Source organism: Giraffa tippelskirchi, chromosome 6, assembly GCF_054371585.1.
Source record: "Giraffa tippelskirchi isolate mGirTip1 chromosome 6, T2T-mGirTip1v1.2.pri, whole genome shotgun sequence".
In the NCBI taxonomy this organism is placed as follows: domain Eukaryota; kingdom Metazoa; phylum Chordata; class Mammalia; order Artiodactyla; family Giraffidae; genus Giraffa; species Giraffa tippelskirchi.
Genome location: NC_137280.1, coordinates 94,069,807 through 94,095,341, shown reverse-complemented (window position 1 = coordinate 94,095,341; position 25,535 = coordinate 94,069,807). Strand labels below are relative to the sequence as shown.

The following is a 25,535-nucleotide window of genomic DNA, read 5'->3' as shown; positions in this document are numbered from 1 at the left end:
TCTCACAATGCCGACAGGCACTCGTGGGTCCCGGGGCTGCCTGTAGAGCTGGGGCTCGGCCCCTCTCCTTCCCCCATACACCCTCCTCTCCTTCTTGTCATCCCTACACCCCCAGGCTGGCCCCACCTCACTCTCACTCAGAGCCTCTCACACTTTCCAGAGGCATCTGGAGACGTGACTCAGGTGAGGACAGGCGACGAAAAGCCCCAGCTTTCCCTTCTGATGGCATCAACCACGTGGTTGCCAAGTGTTTGCTGAGCACCTCGGCATCATTCCCTTGGTCACCAAAGGTTTGCTAAGCACCTCCTGTGTCCCAGGTACTGTTCTAGGTTTGGGGGCACAGCTGTGAGCAAGAGAGACAGATGTCCGTGGTCTTAAAACACTCTTATTCTAGCAGAGTGAGAAAGACCAGCGTAGTAAGTAAGAAAATACTATAGAGTGCTTGAAATGGTGATTCGAGCAATAGCAAATGCCCACAAAGAGTGGTTTGTGTGTGTACATGTGTGTGGGTGTGATAATGTGTGTGCACGAGTGTGTGGATGCATGTGTGTGTAGTTGCAAGTGTGCACCTATGTGTGTAGTGTATGCATGCAGATGTGTGCAGGTGCATGTGCATGCCCATGCTTGAGTGTGCTTGTGTGCCTGTACACACTCCTGTGTGCATGAATGCAAGTTTTTTGCGTGTGGTTTGTTTTTAAGTGTTTATTTATTTATTTGGTTGTGCTGGCTCTTAGTTGAAGCATGTGGGATCTTTTATCATCTTTGCATCATTCAGGATCTTTAGTTGTGGCATGCAAAATCTTAATTGCAGAATGTGGGATCTAGTTCCCTGTCCAGGGATCAAACCCAGGTCCCCTGCATTCAGAGTGTGGAGTCTTAGCCAGTGGACTACCAGTGAAGTCCCACTGAAACTCACAGTCAGAAGGTGGAATCACTGTCCACTCAGTTAACTAAAGCTAAGTCCTGGGAGCCCTCCTGGACCTCTCCTCCATCCTGTCATGACGTTCCACCCTCAGCAAGCCCTATGGATTCAACCTCCAAACCAGATTCCAAATCCAGCCACCCATTTCCATCCTCACCGCTACCACCCTAGGTGCTATAGATTATGTTTGTTCCCCAGCTCCTACATTGATATGTGAATATCTCCAAAGTGATGGTACTTAGAGATGGAGCCCCTTAGAGGTGGGGAAAGACAAGGGCACAACGTTGGAGCCCTCCTGAATGGGATTAGTGCCTTTATAAGGGGAGTTGTGAGAGATATGCTCTGTCTCCCTCTCTGCTGTGTGGGGACACAGAGGGATGGGGGCCAGGCCAGGAAGAGGGCTTGCTTTGAACTCAGCCATGCAGACACCCTGGTCTCAGACTTCCAGCCTCCAGAACTGTGAGAAATAGATGTCTGTTGTTTAAGCCACTGAGTCTAGGGTAGTTTCTTATAGCAGCCCCAACAGACTAAAACACTAAGGAACCCATCAGTTGTTGCTTGCACTGGGACAGTAGCTTCCCAGCTGGATACACTGCGTTGCCTCATGCCATCTTATGATTCATTCTCCACCCTCAAGCTAGTATGGCCTTGCTTATTTATTTCTGTTTTATTTTATTGTTGTAAATTCACACAACATAAAATAAACTGTTTATTTATTTATATTAAAAATTTTTTTTGACTGTGCTGGGTCTTCACTGTGGTACTATGGCTTCTCTAGGTGTGGCTCTTGGGCTCAGTAATTGTGGTGCACAGGCCTCTCTAGTTGCTGCCTGAGGGCTTAGTTGCCCTGAGGCCTTAGTTCCCTGACCAGAGATTGAACCTGTGTCTCCTGCAATGGAAGGCAGATTCTCAACCACTGGACCACCAGGGAAGTCCCAAAATGGATCATTTTAAGCAAGCAACTTAGTGCTATTTAGTACATTTACTGTGTTATACAACACTACCTAGTTAAAAGCATTTCAGTGTCTCAAAGGTAAACCTTATAACCATCAAGAAGTCATTCCCCAACTCCCCCACCCCCAGACTCTGGCAACTACGAGTCCGCTTTCCTGCTCTATGGATTGACCTGTGTTGGACATTTAAGAAAAAAAAAAAGGAAACACACACTATGTGGTCTTTTGTTTCTGGCTTCTTTCACTGAAGATAATGTTTCCAAGATTCATTCACACTGTAGCATGCGTTCAGTGCTTCACTCCTTGTTAAGGTTCAGTAATATTCCAGTGTGTAGATGAACCACATTTTGCTTATTCATTCACCCATTAATGGATATTTCCATTACTACATTATTTCCACCTTTTTGTTATTTTGAAAAAAAGCTGCTACGAGCATGTGTGTGCATGTGTTTGGGTTCCAGGTCACAATTCTTTGGGGTATATACCTAGGACAGGAACTGCTGGCATCAGCCTTAAAAAAAATTATAGTTTAATTTTTTGGTCACACTATGGGGCATGTGGGATCCTAGCTCCCCAACCAGGGACTGAACCCATGCCCCTTGCAGTGCAAACGTGAAGTCTGAACCACTGGACCTCCAAGGAAATCCCCTGGCATCAGCTTTTAAACACGTAAGTCAGCTCTCATAACTTCCATGTTTGTGTGGTCGTTCATTGACTAAGTTGTGCCTGACTCTTTGTGACCCCATGGACTGCAGCACGCCAGGCTTCTCTGTCCCTCACTATCTCCCAGAGTTTGCTCAGACTCATGTCTGTTCAGCCAGTGATGCCATCCAACCATCTCAATCCTCTGTTATCCGCTTGTCCTCTTGCTCTCAATCTTTCCCAAAATCAGGGCCTTTTCCAAAGAGTCAACCGTTCATATCAGGTGGCCAAATTATTGGAGCTTCGATTCATCATTAGTCCTTCCAACGAATATTCAGGCTTGATTTCCTTTAGGATTGACTGGTTTGATCTCCTTGCTGTCCAAGGGACTCTCAAGAGTCTTCTCCAGTACAACAATTTGAAAGCATCAGTTCTTTGGCACTCAGCCTTCTTTATGGTCCAATTCTCAGTTAAGTTCAGTCGCTCAGTCGTGTGTGACTCTGCGACTCCATGAATCACAGCACGCCAGGCCTCCCTGTCCATTACCAACTCCCGGAGTTTACCCAATCTCATGTCCATCGAGTCAGTGATGCCATCCAACCATCTCATCCTCTATCATCCCCTTCTCCTCTTGCCCTCAATCTTTCCCAGCATCAGGGTCTTTTCCAATGAGTCAGCTCTTCGCATGAGGTGGCCAAAGTATTGGAGTTTCAGCTTCAACATCAGTCCTTCCAATGAACACCCAGGACTGATCTCCTTTTAGATGGACTGGTTGGATCTCCTTGCAGTCCAAGGGACTCGCAAGAGTCTTCTCCAACACCACAGTTCAAAAGCATCAATTCTTTGGCGCTCAGCTTTCTTTATAATGCAACTCTCACATCCATACATGACTACTGGAAAAAGCATAGCCTTCACTACATGGACCTTTGTTGACAAAGCAATGTCTCTGCTTTTTAATATGCTGTCTAGGTTGGTTAGCGTCTTTTAATTTCATGGCTGCAATCCCCATCTGCAGTGATTTTGGAGACCCCCAATATAAAGTCAGCTACTGTTTCCACTGTTTCCCTGTCTATTTGCCATAAGTGATGGCACCAGATGCCATGATCTTAGTTTTCTGAATGTTGAGATTTAAGCCAGCTTTTTCGCTCTCTCCTTTCACCTTCATCAAGAGGCTCTTTAGTTCTTCTTCACTTTTTGCCATAAGAGTTAAGTCATCGCCATATCTGAGGTTATTGATATTTTTCCCGGCAATCTTGATTCCAGCTTGTGCTTCTTCGAGCCTAGCGTTTCTCATAATGTTCTCTGCATATAAGTTAAATAAGCAGGGTGACAATATACAGCCATGACGTACTCCGTTTCCTTTTGGGACCAGTCTGTTGCTCCATGTCCAGTTCTAACTTGCTTCCTGACCTGTATACAGGTTTCTCAAGAGGCAGGTCAGGCAGTGTGGTATTCCCATCACTTTCAGAATTTCCACAGTTGATTGTGATCCACACAGTCAAAGGCTTTGGCATAGTCAATAAAGCAGAAATAGATATTTTTCTGGAACTCTCTTGCTTTTTCAATGATCCAGCAGATGATTGCCATTTGATCTCTGGTTCCACTGTCTTTTCTGAAACCAGCTTGAACATCTGGAAGTTCTTAAAACGCTGCATTCAAATGCGTATATCTTTCCTTTTCTCCTTCACTTTTAACTTCTCTTCTTTTCACAGCTATTTGTAAGGCTTCCTCAGACAGCCATTTTTCTTTTTTGCATTTCTTTTTCTTGGGGATAGTCTTGATCCCTGTCTCCTGTAGCTATGTCATGAACCTCCTTTCATAGTTCATCAGGCACACTGTCTATCAGATCTAGTCCCTTAAATCTATTTCTAACTTCTACTGTATTATCATAAGGGATTTGATTTAGGTCATACCTGAATGGTCTGTTGGTTTTCCCAACTTTCTTCAACTGAAGTCTGAATTTGGCAATAAGGAGTTCATGATCTGAGCCACAGTCATCTCCCAGTCTTGTTTTTGCTGACTGTATAAAGCTTCTCCATCTTGGCTTCAAAGAATATAATCAATCTGATTTCAGTGGTGACCATCTGGTGATGTCCATGTGTAGGGTCTTCTCTTGTGTTTTTGGAAGAGGGTGTTTGCTATGACCAGTGTGTTCTCTTGGGAAAACTCTATTAGCTTTTGCCCAGCTTCATTGTGTACTCCAAGGCCAAATTTGCCTGTTACTCCAGCTGTTTCTTGACTTTCTACATTTGCATTCCAGTCCCCTATAATGAAAAGGACATCTTTTTTGGGTGTTGGTTCTCAAAGGTCTTGTAGATCTTCATAGAATCATTCAACGTCAGCTTCTTCAGCATTACTGGTCAGGGCATAGACTTGGATTACTGTGATATTGAACAGTTTGCCTTGGAAACGAACAGAGATCATTCTGTCATTTTTGAGATTGCATCCAAGTACTGCCTTTCAGACTCTTTTGTTGACCGTGATGGCTACTGCATTTCGTTTAAGGGATTTCTGCCCACAGTAGTAGATATAATGGTCATCTGAGTTAAATTCACCTGCTCCAGTCCTTCTTAGTTCACTGATTCCTAGAATGTTGACATTCACTCTTGCCATGTCCTCTTTGACCACTTCCAATTTGTCTTGATGCATGGACCTAACATTCCAGGTTCCTATGCAATATTGTTCTTTACAGCATCGATCCTTGCTCCTATCACCAGTCCCATTCACAGCGGGGTGTTGTTTTTGCTTTGGCTCCATCCCTTCATTCTTTCTGGAGTTATTTCTCCACTGATCTCCAGTAGCATATTGGGCACCTACTGACCTGGGGAGTTCATCTTTTAGTGTCCTATCTTTTTGCCTTATCATACTGTTCATGGGGTTCTCAATGGAAGACTACGGAAGTGGTTTGCCATTCCCTTCTCCAGTGGACCACATTCTGTCAGACCTCTCCACCATGACCCATCCATCTTGGGTGGCCCCACACGGCATGGCTTAGTTTCATTGAGTTAGACAAGGCTGTGGTCCTGTGATCAGAATGGCTACTTTTCTCTGATTGTGGTTTCACTCTGTCTGCCCTCTGATGCCCTCTCTCAGGGCCTACTGTCTCACTTGGGTTTCTCTTACCTTGGACATGTATCCCTTCAGGGCTGTTCCAGCAAAGCGCAGCCGCTGCTCCTTACCTTGATAATGGGGTACCTCCTCACAGCTGCTGCTCCTGACCTTGGACCTGGGGTAGCTCCTCTCAGCCACCGGTCCTGACCGTGGACTTGGGGTAGCTCCTCTCAGCCGCTGTTCCTGACCTTGGACGTGGGGTAGCTCCTCTCGGCCGCTCCTGCACCGCGCAGTCACCACCCATGAGCCGCATGGCCGCCACCCCTGCACCGCGGAGCCACCACCCCTGCATCACGCAGCCACCTCCCCAGCGCTGTGCAGTCGCCGCAATGTGGCGGCTCCTGCTCTGTGCAGCTGCCGCCCCTGAGCTGCGCAGCCGCAGCTGTCCAATTATCACATCCGTACAAATCTTCCAATGACCTCACATTGAGCTTATGAGGGTTCACAGATTGTGGCCCGTGGGCAGAGTCAGGACAGGCTTACATTTCTGTACAGCCACAGGAGCTGCTCTCAGGGGCCTCACACTTTAGTGTGCTGGTGTCCCAGATGGGGCACCTTCCTCTGGTCTGTGTTCCCCACTTTGCTTCCAACTGGCTTCCTAAATGGCAGCCAACACTCACCACTATCCAGGCTTCATAGCTGATTGTCTTGCAGGGAAGAACTGATTCTGCCTCAGATGTCTCATCTGGGTGAGCTGGCGCGAACTGTGACTTGCTTTTCTTACTTTTGTTCTTGTAATGATACATTATGGACTGCCTCAGAGGACCCTGCCCCTCTGCCTGACTTGAACTAAAGTGCCTTTGTTTGGCTCACAAGAGATAATCTGACCCTGCCCTCCTGTGAATGGCTGCAAGAAAAGAAGAAATTAACACACCCCCTCCTACTTTGCAAGGTAAATGGTCTTTTTACTTTACTTCCTCACCTCCTCTCCCTCTCTGTTTCTATAAAATAACCTGGCATCTAGACCCCAGCAAGATGGTTACCTTGAGACATTAGTCTGCCATCTTGTGGGTCAGCCAGTTTTCCGAATAAAGTCATCTTCTTTGCCTCAACACTTCTCTTGGTTAGTTGGCCTGTCGTGTGGTGAGCAGCGCAAGCTTGGGCTGCATAATCATCACATGGGCTGCCACCTACATGTTGGTGTGTCTTCTGTTGGCAGTTACTAGGCATTGACTGGGTGCCTCTGATTCTGGGGGTTGGTGACTCAGCATGTTGCTTCAACTCCGGCCAGCTCACCCAGATGAGACCGCCCGGCCTTGGGAAACAGAGGTTGGCTGGAACCTGGGCATCACTGGAGCAGAGAGAAACTGGCCTTGGTGGTCATCTCACACCCTCTCCACTCACCTGGATCTTGTCTACTAAAAAAGATGCACAACGTGAGAATTGTAAATTACGTTTTATTTGGGATAAAATGAGGACTGCAGCGTAGGAGACAGCACCTTGGATAGCTCTGAGAGACTGCTTCAAAGAGCAGTCGTCAAAGAAGGTCAATATATAAGATTTTGGTGAAGGGGGAGTTCAGTGCAATCAAGCACTCGTTTTACATGAGGTTTTCTGCTAGTCATGAGGAGCTGATGTCACCATGAAGGGATTTAGTGCTTTTCTAGATATAAGTTAAGAATTCATCTGCAATGAATGAGACCCATGTTCGATTGTTGTGTCGGGAATATCCCCTGGAAGAGGAAATGGCAACCCACTTCAGTATACTTGCCTGGGAAATTCCATGGACAGAGGATCCTGGAGGGCTACAGTTCATGGGATCGCAAAAAGTTGGACACAACTGAGCAACTAACACTCACTCACTAGATGTGAGGAGATACAAGGATTGGGATCATGAAATCAGTTTCTGAAATTATCTAACTATCTAAAGCCCTGTCCCATCGGTTTCTCTGGAGCACAGAATGTCTCACTGTCCATCCTAAACTGCCTTCCGGGCATGTTGAGAGTCAGCAACTGCAGCAGCATAGGATTCCATCTCCACAGGGGCAGGTGGCAAATGCCCTTGGCAAGTGACAATTTGTAGTTGACAATCTCCAAGCCTCGGGCCCATCACTCTTCATCTGGAGAATGTCTCCAGCCGTTAGACATGAATGCTGTCTTCCAACCTTGGGTGGCCCATCCCAAGCAAATGGGGCATAAGGCAGGCTGGAAGCATCCTTCATTTTATGAATACCTTCTTAATAGCCTTAATTTTATCTCTTGGTCCTCAAAGACTAAAATATTTACTGTATAGCCCTTTACAGAAGGGCTGTCCCTTGAAGTAAGAAAAGACATTAAGGGAACTTCTGGTGGTGCAATGGTTAGGAATCCACGGGTTCACTGCCGAGGGCATGGGTTCAATCCCTGGTCAGAGAACAAAGATCCCCCATGGTGCCATGATATATCACATCATCACCCTCATCAGGGAGGACCTCTAGAATTTCAAGGCCCTTGAAGTGACCCTGCAGATAGGCATCAAGGCTGCAGGGCGAGCTTGAAATTACCCATGTTTAAACATCTCCTAAGCAGCTGTGGAAGAGGCTCCACCATCTGCCGCATCCTCAGTCTATCCTGACAGAACTCGGTGCTGTTCCAGGCTATGCTGAAAGCACACCATTACACAACATCAAGCTGACCTGGGCGGCAGGCCACATCCACGGAGAGATGCTGGACCTCATGGATTTCCGTTGCAGGGGGCAGACATTTTGTGTTCACGCTCATATTAATAAAAAAAAAAGAAATTAAATAAATATATATATATCCTTCTTTGGTCTTAGTTGCTGCATGTGGGATCTTAATCCCTGACCAGGGATCGGCCCTGGGCCACCTGCATTGGGAGCTCGGAGCCTTAACCACTGGACCATCAGGGAAGTCCCTCAGCATCATATTTTATGACGCTTACTTGCAGGACAGGATTGAGCAGTCCTTGGTCCTGCAGATGGTCTATGCCCCTCAGGACTTACTGTTATCAGAGCAGTCTCCTTGTGGTCTCCTTGCACTATAATCTCAATGGACATAACCACCACCCCAACAATGACTTTAACCTAAAGCAGGTGGTCCTATTTTACTGACACTAATGAATGCATGGTGCAAGTAGACTAAAAGGCATCGTTTTCTTCAAGCATGTTAGTGTTTGCACAAGTTTGCTTAAAACGCTTTCTACGTAAATCAGCTTTTTAGGTTTTCTGTTGCAGTAAGGGCTCTGCACTTCCTCCTTTTTAAAATAAAAAAAAGGTTGTATGTACTTATTTAAATTATTTTTTGTCTGCACTAGGTCTTTGTCGGCGCACTCGGCCTTTCTTTAGTTACAACGAACGGGGTCTACTCTTCATTGAATGGCGAGGGCTTTTCATTGTGGGGGCTTCTCTTGTTGCAGAGCACAGACCCTATGCACATGGGCTTCAGTGGTTGCAGCTCGTGGGCTCCAGAGTGTAGGCTCTGTAGTAGTAGTGCACAGATTCAGTTGTTCAATGGCATGTGGAATCTTTCCAGGCCAGGGATTAAACCAGTGTTCCTTGCATTGCAAGGAGGACACTTAACCACTGGACCACCAGGGATGCCCTCTGCACTCCCTTCTTGCTGTCATAATAACTTCATCATGATAGTGTTCCACTGGTCGACCTCAGCACCAGTCGGAGATAGCAGACAGCCTCACTGGTCATCTGTCTGCTTGGGTTTCGTACACTGCTTTAGCACAATGTTTGGTAGAACATCACTGACCAGAAAACGTGGATGTCACATCCCTAGAAACAAAAACTACAGTAGTTCCGTTCCCAATGTGTACCTTAATTTTTTTTTTTCTCTTTGGGTTTTAATTTTTGAGGTAAAAATAATACTGACTTTCAGTAAAAAAAAAAAAAAAAATACTGACTTTTCACTTGGCTGTTCTGGTTTTAAAGGATGAGCTGTAGGCTGTGCTAAGAATGAGCTATTGGCTGTGTGCTTTTCTCTACCAACACGGTGATTATGAAGTACTTTCCTACCAAGAGTAAAATTTGAAGTGTTTTGGAAAAAAAAAAAAAAGAGCAGATGAGGTATGGAGCATCCCATTGAATGAGACACTTGAGGGACTGGTGGATGAGAAATTCTTAGCTCCAAACCTCAAGGAAGGCAGAATAGAGGGGTGGCCCTTGGAAGTGCACTGATTGGAGCCTTACAGCTTTGCTCAGGGTCCTTGAAAGATCTCTCATTTGTACACCTCCCACGGCATGGTAGAGTGAGCAGAGACCTACCTGGCAATCACAAGTTGCATCCCAGAAGGATTAAGAAACTGTGTGAATAAGGAGTTCTTGGTCACAACAGCACCCTGGTCCATACAGAGCAGCAAGAAATTGATCCAGAGTGCGGTGCTGCCACTGCAGATGCCTGCCAGGCATCATGGGCAGGGCTCCAGGATGATTTCCTGCAGTCAAGGGAGGGACCAGCTCTTGGAGACATCCTGGTAACCCACAACCTCTCCACAGTGGTACTGGTTTCCCAAGGTCCCTCTCCCAACAAACCTGCAAATCACAAGGATGATCTAGAACACCCCCTACAAGTGATAGCAGAGAGTGACGAAAGGTAATCCTTCAGATACACCTGGGACCAGGTGAAAAATAGAAATTTTCCAAAGAAGACACACAGATAGCCCAAAGGGCACATGAAATGATGCTCAGCATCACTAATTATTAGAGGAATGCAAGTGAAAACTACCTTGAGGTATCACTTCCCATGGGTTAGAATGTCCATCATCAAAAAATCCATGAAGAATAAATGCTGGAGAGGCTATGGAGAAAAGGAAACCGTCCTACACTGTTTGGTGGGAATGTAAATTGGTACATCCACTGTGGAGAACAGTATGGATGTTCTTTAAAAAACTAACAATATAGCTACCATACAATTCTGCAATTCCACTCCTGGGCATATATCTGGCGCAAGCTATCATTTGAAAAGATACATACACCCAATGTTCATTGCAACACTATTTACAATAGCCAAGATGTAGAAGCAACCTAAGTGTCCATTGACAGATGAATGGATAAAAAAGATGTGGGACATATATACAATGGAATATTACTCAGCCATAAAAAGAATAAAATAATGCCATTTGCAGCAACATGGATAGACCTAGATATAGACTGAATGAAGTAAGTCAGACAAAGACAAACATCATATGATATCACTTATGTGTGGAATCATAAAAATGGTACAAATGAACTCATTTACAAAGTAAAAATAGAGTCCCAGATGTAGAAAACAAACATACAGTTACCAGGGAGTAAATAGAAAGGAGGGATAAATTGGCAGTTTGGGATCAACATACACACTAATATGTAAAATAGATAACTAGTAAGGACCTACTGTATAACACAGGGAACTCTTCTCAATACTCTGTAATGAATGACCTATATGGCAATAGAATCTAAAAAGAGTGGGTATATGTATACATATAACTGATTCACTTTTGTGTACACCTGAAACGAACATTACATTGTAGATCAACTCTACTCCAATAAAAAATTTTTTTAAAAAATTGATCATGTCAGGGTCAACTGTTTGCTCTGGGGCTTCCCTGGTAGCTCAGCTGGTAAAGGATCCACCTGCAATGCTGGAGACCCCAGTTCAATTCCTGGGTCAAGAAGATCCACTGGAGAAGGGATAGGCTACCCACTCCAGTATTCTTGGGCTTCCCTGGTGGCACAGACAATAAAGAATTTGCCTGCAGGTTGGGAGACCTGGGTTCGATCCCTGGGTAGGGAAGATCCCCTGGAGGCGGGCATGACAACTCACTCCAGTATTCTGGCCTGGAGAATTCCATGGGGTGTATAGTTTCATGGGGTAGCAAAGAGTCGGACGCAACTGAATGACATTTACTTTCAAGAGAAAAGGAATTTGACAGTCTTTTTAACTGATTCTGTACATAGGCACCGTGGACGTTGCAGAGTTAAAACTACAAAAGAGCTGGAGGCATGGGCAAACTGAAGAAGATGTGATCTGCTTGTGGAAGCACAGAAAAAGACTAGGACGTGATTTAGTAACAACTAACTTATGTTATTGTGTGTTAAGTTTTTCTTCTGTGCATCAGTCACGAAGAAGTCCTTTATCTGTTCCTTGGGAACAGCAGGTCCTGAACAAGTTGCACTAGATTTGGCATCAGGGGAGACACAGAAGATGGTGGACGAACAGGACCGGGGGACCACTTTCTCCCCCACAAATTCATCGAAAGAACATTTGAATGCCAAGCAAATTCCACAAAACAACTTCTGAATACTGGCTGAGGACATCAGGAACCCAGAATGGCTGCCCATTGTCTTCAAAAGGAAGTAGGACAAAATATAAAAAGGGAGACAAAAGAGGTAGGGATGGAGATCCATCCCTGGAAGGGAGTCTTAAAAAAGAGAGAAGTTTCCAAACACCAGGAAACACTCTGTCCAGCGGGTCTGTGGCAAGCCTTGGAATCTCAGAGGGCAAAATAACTAGGAGGAAAAATAAATAAATAATTAAAACCCACAGATTACCTGCCTAACAGCAAATCCCAGCAGAGCAGCGGCCCAGATGCTCGCATCCCCCACTAGCAAGTGGGGGCTGGACAGGGACCTGCGGGCTGCATTGCTTTGGGTAATGACCGGGTCTGAATGCCTCGAGGGCAACCGAGGGAACTAGCTTGAGATAGCAACCCAGACTGTGGAATAGCTATCCCATGAAAAGTCTTAACCTAAGACACTGCTAGGCCCCCTCACAGAACAAAGGACTGAGCAGAGCTAGCCAGCTGCGGGCCGGCCCATCCTCCGCTGGAGACAGGCAGGGGAGGGCAGCAAGAGCTGGAACGGGCAATCGCGGCCCCAGAGAGGCATCCTATACCAAACTGCAAGCAGACTTCGTTGCTAACCAAAACTTTTGTGATTCTGGACAGTGGACATCCACCGGGAGGGTCGCAGCCAGACATCAGCTCCCCAGAAGAGACACACGGCACATCTGAGAAGGCGCGCCCATTGTACAGCCAGAAAACTGAGCGGCTGGGACGGGGGAGGCGATTAGACGCGACTATGCTCGACAAGCACCTGGTCACCTGAGCTGCTGGGACCTGGGATGGGCACAAAACGCAGGCCCAACCAAGTCTGCGCCTTTGTGGAGTACCCAAGAACCTGAACCTGAGAGGCTTAGGCCTGGGAAGTGCATGCAGCACTGAGCCCACATCAGACAGTTCCCGGCCGAGCAACCTAGAGCCTGAGCAGTGTAGACTGGGAAAGTACACACGCTGTGAGTAGAGGCAAACCCAGTGTGGCTGAAACACTGCGAGCACTCCCCACAGACGCCAGTGTTATTTATTTGCAGTGTTCCTCCCTCCCCACAGCACGACTGAACAAGTGAGCCTAAAAAAAGTGACCACCACCACCCCCCTTGTGTAAGGGCAGAAATTAGACACTGAAGAGACCAGCAAACAGAAGAAGCTAAAATAAACAGAGGGAACTGCTTTGCAAGTGACAGGTGCAATAGATTAAAACCCTGTAGTTAACACCGTCTACATAGGAAGGGGTCTATAGACCTTGAGAAGTATAAGCCGGATCAAGGAACTACCTGAAAATGAACTGACCCCACACTGTCCGCAACAACTCCAGAGAAAGTCTTAGATATATTTTTACTATTATCATTAGAAAAAAAAATTTTTTTTATTTTTAAGTCCTCTATTACTCCTTTAATTTTCTTTTTTTCTTTTTTCTTTATCTTTTTTATTTATTTATTTTTTAAAATTAGTTTAGTTTCTATTTTTTAACTTTGCAATATTGTATTTGTTTTGCCATACATTGACATGAACCCACCATGGGTGTACATGTTTTCCCCTTCAAGAACCCCCCTTCCACCTCCCTCCCCATCCCATCCCTCCGGGTCATCCTGGTGCACCAGCCTCGAGCACCCTGTATCATGCATTGAAGCTGGACTGACAATTCGTTTCACATATGATAATTTAAATGCTTCCATGCCATTCTCCCATATCATCCCGCCCTTGCCCTAACCCATAGAGTCCATAATACTGTTCTATTTATCTGTGTCTGTTTTGATGTCTCTAATTTTCCTTTTTATAACCTACTATTACCTTGCCAAAAAAAGACCCTATTTTTAAAGCAAACTTCATATATATATACATATATTTATATATTATAATTTTTGTGACTTTGTTTTTTTACTATTGTATTTTTGAGAATCTATCCTCTACTCTAGATTTTTAATCTTTGCTTTTTGGTATTTGTTATCAACTTGGTACCTTTAAGAACCCAATCTTCAGTACCCATTTTTTCTTGGGCGCGAGATCACTGGCCTGATTGCTCTCTCCCCCTTTTGACTCTCCTTTTTCTCCACCAGGCCGCCTCTCTCTCCCTCCTCGTCCTTTTCCTCTCTACCCAACTCTGTGAATCTTCTTGTGTGTTCCGAGCTGTGGAAAACACTTAGGGAACTGATTACTGGCTGAATCTGTCTCCTTTTGATTCCCCCTTTTATCCTCCTGGCCATCTCTGTCTCTTTCCTCCCTCTTCTCTTTGTGTAACTCTGTGAACATCTCTGAGGGATCCAGACTGTGGAGAGCACATAGGGAAGTGATTATTGGCTAGCTTGTTTTCTCCCCTTTTGATTCCCCCTCTTCTCCTCCTGGTCACCTCTATCTCCCTCCTCCCTCTTCTCTTCACCAGGTAACTCTGTGTACCTCTCCAGGTGTCCCTCACTGTGGAGAAACTTTTCATCACTAACCTAGATGTTTTATCATCGGTGCTGTATAGATGGAGAAGTCTTAAGGCTACTGTAAGAATAAGACTTAAAACCAGAGGCAGGAGACTTAAGTCCAAATCCTGAGAACACCAGAGAACTCCTGAATCCAGGGAACATTAATCGATAGGAGCTCATCAAACGTCTCCATACCTACACTGAAACCAAGCACCACCCAAGGGCCAACAAGTTCCAGAGCAAGATATACCATGCAAATTCTCCAGCAACACAGGAACATAGCCCTGAGCTTCAATATACAGGCTGCCCAAAGTCACACCAAACCCATTGACATCTCAAAACTCATTACTGGACACTTCATTGCACTCCAGAGAGAAGAAATCCAGCTCCACCCATTTGAACACCAATGCAAGCTTCCCTAACCAGGAAACCTTGACAAGCCACTCGTCCAACCCCACCCACAGTGAGAAACCTCCACAATAAAGAGTAACCACAAACTGCCAGAATATGGGAATGCCACCCCAAACACAGCATTATAAACAAGATGAAAAGGCAGAGAAATACCCAACAGGTAAAGGAGCAGGATAAATGCCCACCAAATCAAACAAAAGAGGAAGAGATAGGGAATCTACCTGATAAAGAATTCCTAATAATGTTAGTGAAAATGATCCAAAATCTTGAAAACAAATTGGAGTTTCAGATAAGTAGCCTGGAGACAAGGATTGAGAAGATGGAGGAAAGGTTTAACAAGGACCTAGAAGAAACAAAAAAGAGTCATTATATAATGAATAATGCAATAAATGAGATCAAAAACACTCTGGAGGGAACCAACAGTAGAATAACGGAGGCAGAAGATAGGATAAGTGAGGTAGAAGATAGAATGGTAGAAATAAATGAAACAGAGGAAAAAAGAAAATAGAATTAAAAGAGATGAGGACAACCTCAGAGACCTCTGGGACAATGTTAAACGCCCCAACATTCGAATCATAGGAGTCCCAGGAGAAGAAGACAAAAAGAAAGGCCATGAGAAAATACTTGAGGATATAATAGTTGAAAACTTCCCTAAAATGGGGAAGGAAATAATCACCCAAGTCCAAGAAACCCAGAAGGTGAAACACCCCAAGACACATATTAATCAAATTAACAAAGATCAAACACAAAGAACAAATATTAAAAGCAGCAAGGGAAAAACAAAAAATAACACACAAGGGGATTCCCATAAGGGTAACAGCTGACCTTTCAATAGAAAGTCTTCAGGCCAGAAGGGAATGGCAGGACATACTTAAAGTGATGAAAGAAAATAACCTATGGCCCAGATTACTGTACCCAGCAAGAATCTCATTCATATATGAAGGAGAAATCAAAACCTTTACAGATGAGCAAAAGCTGAGAGAATTCAGCACCACCAAACCAGCTCTCCAACAAATGCTAAAGGATCTTCTCTAGACAGGAAACACATAAAGGGTGTATAAACTCAAACCCAAAACAATAAAGTAAATAGACTTGGCACCAGGAGTCCCAAACATCTGAACACAACACTGTAAGTCAAGTTTAGTAGTAGTAGTAGTGTCAGTCACTCAGTCGTGTCCCATTCTTTTCAACCCCACGGGCTGTAAACTGCCAGGCTCCTCAGTCCATGGAACTCCTCGCTAGGCAAGAATACTGGAGTGGGTAGCCATTTCCTCCTCCAGCAGATATTCCCCACCCAGGAATTGAACCCACATCTCTTGTGTCGCCTGCATTGGCAGGCAGATTCTTTACCACTAGCGCCAACTGGGAAGCTCTTATTCCAATTAAAAACAAACAAACAAACAAACAAAAAGAACCCCAAACAAGCAAGAAATCAAACCCCAAACTCAAACAACAACAAAAGAATTCCCAACATCAAAATAAAAAATTGTAAGAGGAGGAGGGACTTCCCTGGTGGTCCAGTGGTTAAGACTCTGCACTTGCAATGCAGGGGGCATGGGTTCAATCCCTGTCTGGAAACTAAGCTCCCTCCCATATGCCATACAGCTTGGTCAAAATACAAAAAGTAAGAGGAAATCCCCATCCTGTGACTGTAGTCCCTTTGGCCTATGGGGCTGGTCACCTCTTTTGCTAATAGGAAGGCTAAAGTACTGCAAAATGGGGAGAAAACTATTCTGTTAGACAACCTTGAGCATAGGATCAAAGACAATACAGGCTCCGGTACAGAGAAGCCTCGCCCATCTGAAATGCATATGGAGTAGGCAAGTTGGTTGTTAGTTCAGTAAGACCCGCTGATAGTGCAAAAAAGAAAAAAAATGACTTGTGGACACAGGGAGGGAAGGAGAGAATGGGATGAATGGAGAAAGAGGCATTGATATATATATATATATATATATATATATATATATATATATATATATATATATGCATGCTATCATGTGTAAAACAGATAGCTGATGAGAAGTTGCTGTATAACACTGGGAGCCCAACTTGGTCCTCTGTGATGATCTAGAGGGGTGGGGTGGGGCAAGAGGAGGGAGGCTCAAGAAGGAGGGGATATATGCATAATTGTGGCCAATTTTGCATTGTTGTATGACAGAAACAGAGCTTCTCTGGTGCTTCAGATGGCAAAGAATCTGCCTGCAATGCAGGAGACCTGGGTTCAATCCCTGTGTTGGGAAGATCTCCTGGAGGAGGGCATGACAACCCACTCCAATATTACTGCTAGGAGAATCCACATGGACAGAGGACTCTTCAGGGCTACAGTCATGGGGTCACAAGAGTAGGACACGACTGAGTGCTATGACCTAGATCAAATCCCTTATGAGTATACAGTAGAAGTGACAAATAGATTTAAGGGACTAGATCTGATAGACAGAGTGCCTGATGAACTATGGACAGAGGTTCGTGACATTGTACAGGAGACAGGGATCAAGACAATCCCTATGGAAAAGAAATGCAAAAAAGCAAAATGGCTGTCTGAGGAGGGCTTACAGATAGCTGGGAAGAGAAGAGAAGCGAAAAGCAAAGGAGAAAAGGAAAGATATTTCTATCTGAATGCAGAGTTCCAAAGAATAGCAAAGAGAGATAAGAAAGCCTTCCTCAGCGATCAGTGCAAAGAAATAGAGGAAAACAACAGATTGGGAAAGACTAGAGATCTCTTCAAGAAAATTAGAGATACCAAGGGAACATTTTATGCAAAGATGGGCTCAATAAAGGACAGAAATGGTATGGACCTAACAGAAGCAGAAGATATTAAGAAGAGGTGGCAAGAATAAACAGAAGAACTGTACAAAAAAGATCTTCATGACCCAGATAATCACGATGGTATGATCACTCACCTAGAGCCAGACATCCTGGAATGTGGAGCCAGACATCCTGGAATGTGAAGTCAAGTGGGCCTTAGAAAGCATCACTACGAACAAAGCTAGTGGAGGTGATGGAATTCCAGTTGAGTTATTTCAAATCCTGAAAGATGATGCTGTCAAAGTGCTGCACTCGATATGCCAGAAAATCTGGAAAACTCAGCAGTGGCCACAGGACTGGAAGAGGTCAGTTTTTGTTCCAATTCCAAAGAAGGGCAATGCCAAAGAATGCTCAAACTACCGCACAATTGCACTCATCTCACATGCTAGTAAAGTAATGCTCAAAATTCTCCAAGCCAGGCTTCAGCAATACGTGAACCGTGAACTTCCAGATGTTCAAGCTGGTTTTAGAAAAGGAAGAGGAACCAGAGATCAAATTTCCAATATCCGCTGGATCATCAAAAAAGCAAGAGACTTCCAGAAAAACATCTATTTCTTCTTTATTAACTATGCCAAAGCCTTTGACTGTGTGGATCACAATGAACTGTGGAAAATTCTGAAAGAGATGGGAATACCAGACCATCTGATCTGTCTCTTGAGAAACCTGTATGCAGGTCAGGAAGCAACAGTTCGAACTGGACATGGAACAACAGACTGGTTCCAAATAGGAAAAGGAGTACGTCAAGGCTGTATATTGTCACCCTGCTTATTTAACTTCTATGCAGAGTACATCATGAGAAACGCTGGGCTGGAAGAAACACAAGCTGGAATCAAGATTGCTGGGAGAAATATCAATAACCTCAGATATGCAGATGACACCACCCTTATGGCAGAAAGTGAAGGAGAACTAAAGAGCCTCTTGATGAAAGTGAAAGAGGAGAGTGAAAAAGTTGGCTTAAAGCTCAACATTCAGAAAACTAAGATCATGGCATCTGGTCCCATCACTTCATGGGAAATAGATGGGGAAACAGTGCAAACAGTGTCTGACTTTATTTTTTGGGCTCCAAAATCACTGCTGATGGTGATTGCAGCCATGAAATTAAAAGACGCTTACTCCTTGGAAGGAAGGTTATGGCCAACCTAGACAGCATATTGAAAAGCAGAGACATTACTTTGCCAACAAAAGTCCGTCTAGTCAAGGCTATGGTTTTTCCAGTGGTCATATATGGATGTGAGAGTTGGATGGTGAAGAAAGCTGAGCGCCGAAGAATTGATGCTTTTGAACTGTGGTGTTGGAGAAGACTCTTGAGAGTATCTTGGACTGCAAGGAGATCCAATCAATACATCCTAAAGGAGATCAATCCTGGGTGTTCATTGGAAAGACTGAGGTTGAAGCTGAAACTCCAATACTTTGACCACCTCATGCAAAGAGTTGACTCATTGGAAAAGACCCTAATGCTTGGTAGGATTGGGGGCAGGAGGAGAAGGGGAGGACAGAGGATGAGATGGCTGGATGGCATCACTGACTCGATGGACATGAGTTTGGGTAGACTCCGGGAGTTGGTGATGGACAGACAGTCCTGGCGTGCTGCAATTCATGGTGTTGCAAAGAGTCAGACACAACTGAGCGACTGAAATGAACTGAACTGAACTGAGCGCTAAAGACCACATGGCAGAAACCAACACAACACTGTAAAGTAATTTTCCTCCAATTAAAAAATAAATTTAAAAAAAGTTTAAAATGTATTAAGTTTCACAAGCTGTTTGTACTCAAATATACTTTCTCAGTTTCAGATCCTCAGCTATTTTATTGAGTGGGACGTCAAACTGAAAGGGTTCAAGAATAATGTTGCATTAACTTATGTCTCAGGAAAACTTTTTTTTTTTGGACTTGCTGCGCGGCATGTGGAATCTTAGTTCCTTGACCAGGGATCAAACCTGTGCCTCCTACATTGAGAGCTTGGAGTCTTAACCACTGGACCACCAGGGACGTCTCAGGAAATACTTCTTATGATAACTTGTCAGATTGTCTATAAACAAACCCACTTTTTTTAGACATTGATAAAGTCTTCTTTTCTTCACATGGTATTTTATACAAGAACACTTCAGGTGTGTTATTAGATATGACTGATTTTGACAAATCCTATTAGGTCTGTATCAACTGGTTACATGTTGTATTCATAGCCCTTTGTCAATCATTGCCTCTTTGTTTAAAAGATGGCCTATTTTGAGCCTTTGGATTGGGACATTCATGTTTTTGAGACAAAAACCTTGAAAACAGGGACTTCCCTGGTAGTCTAGTGGCTAAGACTCTGCACTCCCAGTGCAGGAGGCCTGGGGCCCATCCCTGGTTAGGAACCTAGATTCCACATGCTGCAACTGAAGTCCTGGCATAGCCAAATAAATATATAAATATTAACAAAAGAAACCTTGAAAACAGTCCCAAAGAGAAAAATAACGACTATCAGAAATATGTTTTTTCAAATTATTTTTAACTAGAGGATAATTGCTTTATGATGTTGTGTTGATTTCTGCCATACAGCAAAATGAATCAGCCACGTACGTATTTAGTTGCTCAGTCTTGACCGACCTACGTGACCCTTTGCACTCTAGCCTGCCAGGCTCCTCTGTCCATGGGATTTTTTGACACAAATACTGGAGTGGTTTGCTATTTCCTTCTCCAATATGGTTTGTTTTAGTGTGAGTTACTGTTACTGTATTTGTTTATTGTAAATGTGGATATTTAGTGATCTGCCCAGTTTTCAAAAAAAGTAAAAAAAATTTCAAGGAAAAAAAAACCTTCATAGCAACATTTAGACTGGTGTTTAACCCAACAACTGGTCACCATAGCCTAGCAAAAACTGACCTCTAAACTGAACCATCCCTCAATCTAAATGACTTTGAAGGTGGTTCCATCACAGGCAGGCTTTCCACATCACCCTGTTCTTTCTTTTTTGGACACTCTCACTGTCTGAAATCAACTCCATGCTATCTTCAGAAATGTGAGATCCTCAAACCATATGTTCACAGCCTCGAACCATAGATGCTGAAAAAAAAAAAATCAAAAAACAAAACAAAAACACCCAATGCATTAAAGAAATGAGGAACTTGAATTCCAAGCCAGAAGGAAGGAGAAATGAATGTGAAAAGAAATGAGAAACTGTCCACGAAGGAGAGCAGTGGGGTGGGGAGTGGCTGGTAAACATCAGCTGGGACACCTAGTGAGTAAGGAGGATTTTTGAGTGTCCCCTTGACAGGGGTCTCTGGCAATCCGGGACTGGAGGGAGTAGGGATGGGCTATGAGTCAATTTCCCCTCACATTCCTGGAGTTGAGGGGGTGGGGAATTCCAGAACCTGGGGTCTTAGGGGAAGGGGGCTGTGCAGCGGTGACTTCCAGGTTCAGGGGTGTTTTCCTGTGATGGCCTCACCAAGAGCTGGAGCCTGGATCTCACCCTCAACCATCCTCAAGGGGCCACAGGTGGATAGGCACTTGGGCCCTTGGGCAGCTGGTGGCCTCACCCTCTGTGGCTGCTACCTCACCATGTGTTTCTGATGAAGCTGTGATCACAAGAGCCCCTGCACTCCTTCCGCAATCGCTCACTTATGAATCATATCTCTGGCTTGGTCTCTCAGGGTTCAAGGCGGAAACATCACCCTGACCTGCCTGTGACCGCCCCCTCCCGGCCCAGCCGCCTCACACAACCCCACCAGTCTGCTCAGGTCCATCTACAAAATGGTGACCGGGAGAGTAAGTCTAGAGGGTGGCACATGGGGTGCAGGTGAGACAAGAAATGGAGTGAAAGTGAACTGAGGAGGAGGGCAAATGCGATGAAGGTCCCAACAGGTGAGGATGGGAGCTAAGGATACAGATGAGCATGAGGGTGAGAAGGCAGAGAAGGACTGGAGTGTTCTGATGCTGAAGACACAATTAGAGATGCAGGGGGAGGTGCAAGCAAGAAGCCAGGTAAATACCCAGGTGAGGATGTAGGCAAAGATGCTGGTAAGAAAACACGAAGAGGGACTTCCCTTGTGGTCCAGTGGCTAAGACTCCATGGTCCCAATGCAGGGTTCAATCCCTGGTCAGGGAAGCTCAGCTAGTAAAGAATCCACCTGTAGTGCAGGAGACCCTCCTTGGATTCCTGGGTCAGAAGCTTCTCCTGGAGAAGGGATAGGTTACCCACTCCAGTATTCTGGGACTTCCCTGGTGGCTCAGCTGGTAAAGAATCCACCTGCAATGCAGGGAAGAGGCAAACGCACTTCCGGTTAGGACCAGGTGAGGCAGGCATGGGCACTGGAGACAAGGAAGCCCGTGAACGTGAAGGTGAACTGCAGGAGGGAATGAAGTGGGAATCAGGTCAAGTAGGATGGAGCTGAGCAGCAAGTGAGGCAGTGGGGGGTCGAAGCTGCCTCTGCCCCCCTTTCAAAGACCTCCAGACTTTGGGACACATGTGAAATAGAACTGGAGCTTTATTAGGTGGACAGTGTGTGTGTGAGGGTGTGTGTGTGGGATCAGTTGGGGCAGCCAAAGACGACCATGTTCTCCATGAAATTGGCCAGGTCCTCGCACTGTTTCTGGTTTTCCTCATCTTGACATTCTTCAGCATCTGGCCACAGCTCCACCCAGGTGTCCTTCCCGATGATGTAGCTGATGCTGCGGGAAGACAGAAGGGTCAGGAGGGGGCGGGGGGGTGGGAGGAGGCGGCCTCCGGAAGGCACGGGGCGGGAACTCACTTGGGTTTCTCGCCCCACAGGTCAGAGGACACGCCCCACACGAGGTAGTGTGCCCCCTCCTTCAGTTTAAGGGCTTCCCTGCACTTGATGTGGCTGATGAATTTGCGCTCCTGTTTAACCTGCACCTCGTCCGAGCCTGGAGGGGAGGGAAAGGGAAGCTGAACTGGGGTAGGGTTCGGGGAGGGACTAGGTATGGGGAGGGAGGGGAAGGGAAGCTGAGCTGGGGGAGGGAGAGGGAGGGGTGGGGAGGGCAAGGGAAGCTGAGTTGGGAGAGGAGAAGGGGAGGGGCTGGGGGAAGGGGGAGGTGGAAAGACAGTAGACACAGGACTAACCCGATTTGATGATATGCTCTATCACCATGATGTACTCGTCAAAGTCATCTTCCAGCTTCTTCTGGATAAGTCTGGTCTTGTACACTGTTGAGGGGTGGGGAGGACAGCGGGGCGTCCTGGGCAGGGCTGTCTGTGGGGCGCCCTCACCTGGCTCCTCCCAAGCGATGATCACAGCCAGGCATGCTCACGTCCCTGCTAGCCACCCCCCTCACCGCAGTATAACACGCCGGCTACACTCACAGCCATGCACACAATCACAGCCCTCCACAACCACCCTCGGAGGCACAACGATAGCAACTCATACCCACCGTGACCCATGGGTTCCCCACAACATGGCGGTACACACAACCACATCCACTCCCAACCACCTGTCACACACATGCCCACAAACCCATCCCATTCACGACCATGTCTCCCCGTGCAGTCAGGGCCCCTCACAACACACACAGACATACACCAGTCACCCACAACCACAGTCACCACACGCAGCCAGGACCACACCCACTGTCACACTGGTGCTCACACACAAGCACGCATGTGTGCGCCTTTTCCTGGCCCCTCGCCTGGCGCCCCACTCACCATAGTCCACGCCCGGCTCGCAGGCCCTGTCCAGCCGGTCCTCCAGAGTGACTGCCTCCTCCGTGTGGTGCATGAAGCAGTTCTCTGAGGGGTGGGTTGGGGGTGGGCGGGGCACACGGTCTAAGACCCACTTCTTGTTCAGGGCACCCACCACCCATGGGTATGCCTGGTCCCCTGGTCCAGCCCTCTTGGGTCAACCCCCCACCCCAAGGGAGCCGGGGTCCAGTGGGTGTGGCCACCCTCCTGGCGCCTGAGCACTCACCCTCTGCACAGCGGCAGGTATCTTTGTGGCAGAGTTTGCTCAGCATTCCGTCCTCCTTATCCGGGTGATAGAAGCGGATACAAGTTTCATCTGCGGCAGAGGTGATAGGGAGTGGTCAGAGGGTAGGGCCTCCGCCCCAGACACCACACCTGGAGGCTCAGTTATCCAATTCCAGTCGGTCAGACCTCCAGATGCCAGGTCCCCAGCTCTGGGACACCCAGACTCCCAACTCCCAGACCCGGGGACCACCAGACTCCTAACCCTCAGATCCCCAAGACCCCCAGACTCTAACTCCCAGATCCCAGGTCCTAGGACAACTGCTCACCCAGGTTGTAATAGGAGTACACCTTGACTGCCCCAGGCTGTATAAGTCCAACATTAAAGTACTGGTGAACTTTGAAGGACAGACAGTCCTCCACTGTGTGTGAGACCTGGGAAGAAGGAGGAGGTTGGTCAAGGGGAGGGCCAACATGGGAGGAAGTCCAGCATGGGGTCCTGGGGGTTGGAAAGTGGTGGAGAAACTGAGGGATCTAGGTGGGGAAGATGGGGAGGGGGTGGCAGTGGGCAGGAATCTTTGACAAAAGATTAATAAGCAGTTCATCAAATTCATTACCTCCCCACCCCCCTGCCAAAGCTCACAGCTAGATTGCACTTCTCAGCATGTTTCAGTTCCTTGTGGCCATGTGAGCTCTGGCCAAGGACTGCTATCTATGTCCTTAAAAACATTCTGTGGTTAAGAAGACTGCATTAGACACTTGAAAGTTGCCAAAAGAGTAGATCTTTAAAACGTTCTCAACACACACATTATAACTATGTAGGGGGTGGATGTAACTGATCTTATTGTGGTAATTATTTCTCAGTATATAAATATATTAAGTCATTGCATTGTGCACGTTAAAACTACACAGTGTTATACGTCAATTACATCTCAATAAAATTGGAAAAATTAGAGTGAAAGAAAGAAAAGAGGGAGAAAGGGAGTGAAGGAGGGAGGAAGGAGACAGATATACACATATATGTACTGACACGTTGTTGTTTAGTCATTAAGTGGCGTCCAACTGTTTGCAACCCCATGGACTGTAGCCTGCCAGGCTCTTTTCTGTCCATGGGATTTCCCAGGTAAGAATACTGGAGTGGGTTGCCATTTCCTTCTCTAGGGGATCTTCCCCACCCAGGGGTCAAACCAGAGTCTCCTGCATTGGCAGGTGGATTCTTTACCAATGAGCGACTTGGGAAGCCCCATATTGATACATATACATGTGTATATGTGATGACACATATATTTGGAGAAAAGTCATAGTAGAGAGAAAGAGAGCAAGGGCAGAGACTTCCCTGCTGGTCCAGTGGTTAAGAATGCACCTTCCAATGCAGGGGATGTGGGTTCAATCCCTGGTTGGGGAACTAAGATTCCACATGCCGCGGAGCAACTAAGCCCATGCGCCACAACTACTGAGCCTGTGCCCTAGAGCCCATGCTCTGGCAACAAGAGAAGTCACCACAATGAGAAGCCTGTGCACTGCAACAAAGAGTAGCCCCCACTTGCTGCAACTAGAGAAAGCCCATGTGCAGCAAAGAAGACCCAGTTCAGCCAAAAAAAAAAGAAAAAAAAAGAAAACCCCAAACCTGCAATGAGATAGCCTCTACACCTGCCAGAATAGCTATCATCACAAAGAACACAAATAACAAATGTTGGGAAGCCTTGTGCACTGTTGGTCGGACTGTAAATCGGCACATGGACTTCTCCAGTTATGGCACGTGGGTTCAGTAGTTGTGGCATGCCACAACTAAGAGCCCATGCATCACAATGAAGACCCAGCACTGCCAAATAAATCAATAAATAAAACAAGGGAATAAATAGAACAAGGGAAGAATGGGGAGAAAATAACAGACGAGTGAAATGCTACGGCTGGGGAACAAGGGAAGTTCTTTCTCTCCATCAAGCACTGCTTTTTTTTAAACCACAAGTGGGTTTTTTGCCCCCAGTGGTTGTTTAAGACTCTGGTGAGAAGAACCTGGAGGGGACAAGTGAAAAATGCGGTTGCGACATGAGTGGTCAGAAGGTGAGATGTTTACAGAAGGTGGGTTGGCCTTGTTTTACAAGCCCCTGTCCTCCCA

General features: G+C 46.0%; 1 protein-coding gene and 1 pseudogene across 1 annotated transcript in view; one reads left to right on the top strand and one right to left on the bottom strand.

Moving 5' to 3' along the window:
- The first annotated feature begins 5,879 nt into the window (after positions 1-5,879).
- Positions 5,880-10,171, top strand: LOC145510864 (C-terminal-binding protein 2 pseudogene; annotated as a pseudogene).
- An 11,794-nt stretch (positions 10,172-21,965) lies between these two features.
- Positions 21,966-25,535, bottom strand: part of C3 (complement C3) — a 38,894-nt gene continuing 35,324 nt past the window's right edge. The window contains exons 36-41 of the mRNA XM_081499342.1: positions 23,746-23,851; positions 23,421-23,510; positions 23,159-23,242; positions 22,580-22,663; positions 22,248-22,383; positions 21,966-22,167 (exon numbers count right to left, since the gene is read on the bottom strand). Coding sequence (XP_081355468.1) covers positions 22,026-22,167; positions 22,248-22,383; positions 22,580-22,663; positions 23,159-23,242; positions 23,421-23,510; positions 23,746-23,851 — 642 coding nt within the window. The 3' untranslated portion in view covers positions 21,966-22,025. The remainder of the gene's footprint in view (positions 22,168-22,247; positions 22,384-22,579; positions 22,664-23,158; positions 23,243-23,420; positions 23,511-23,745; positions 23,852-25,535) is intronic.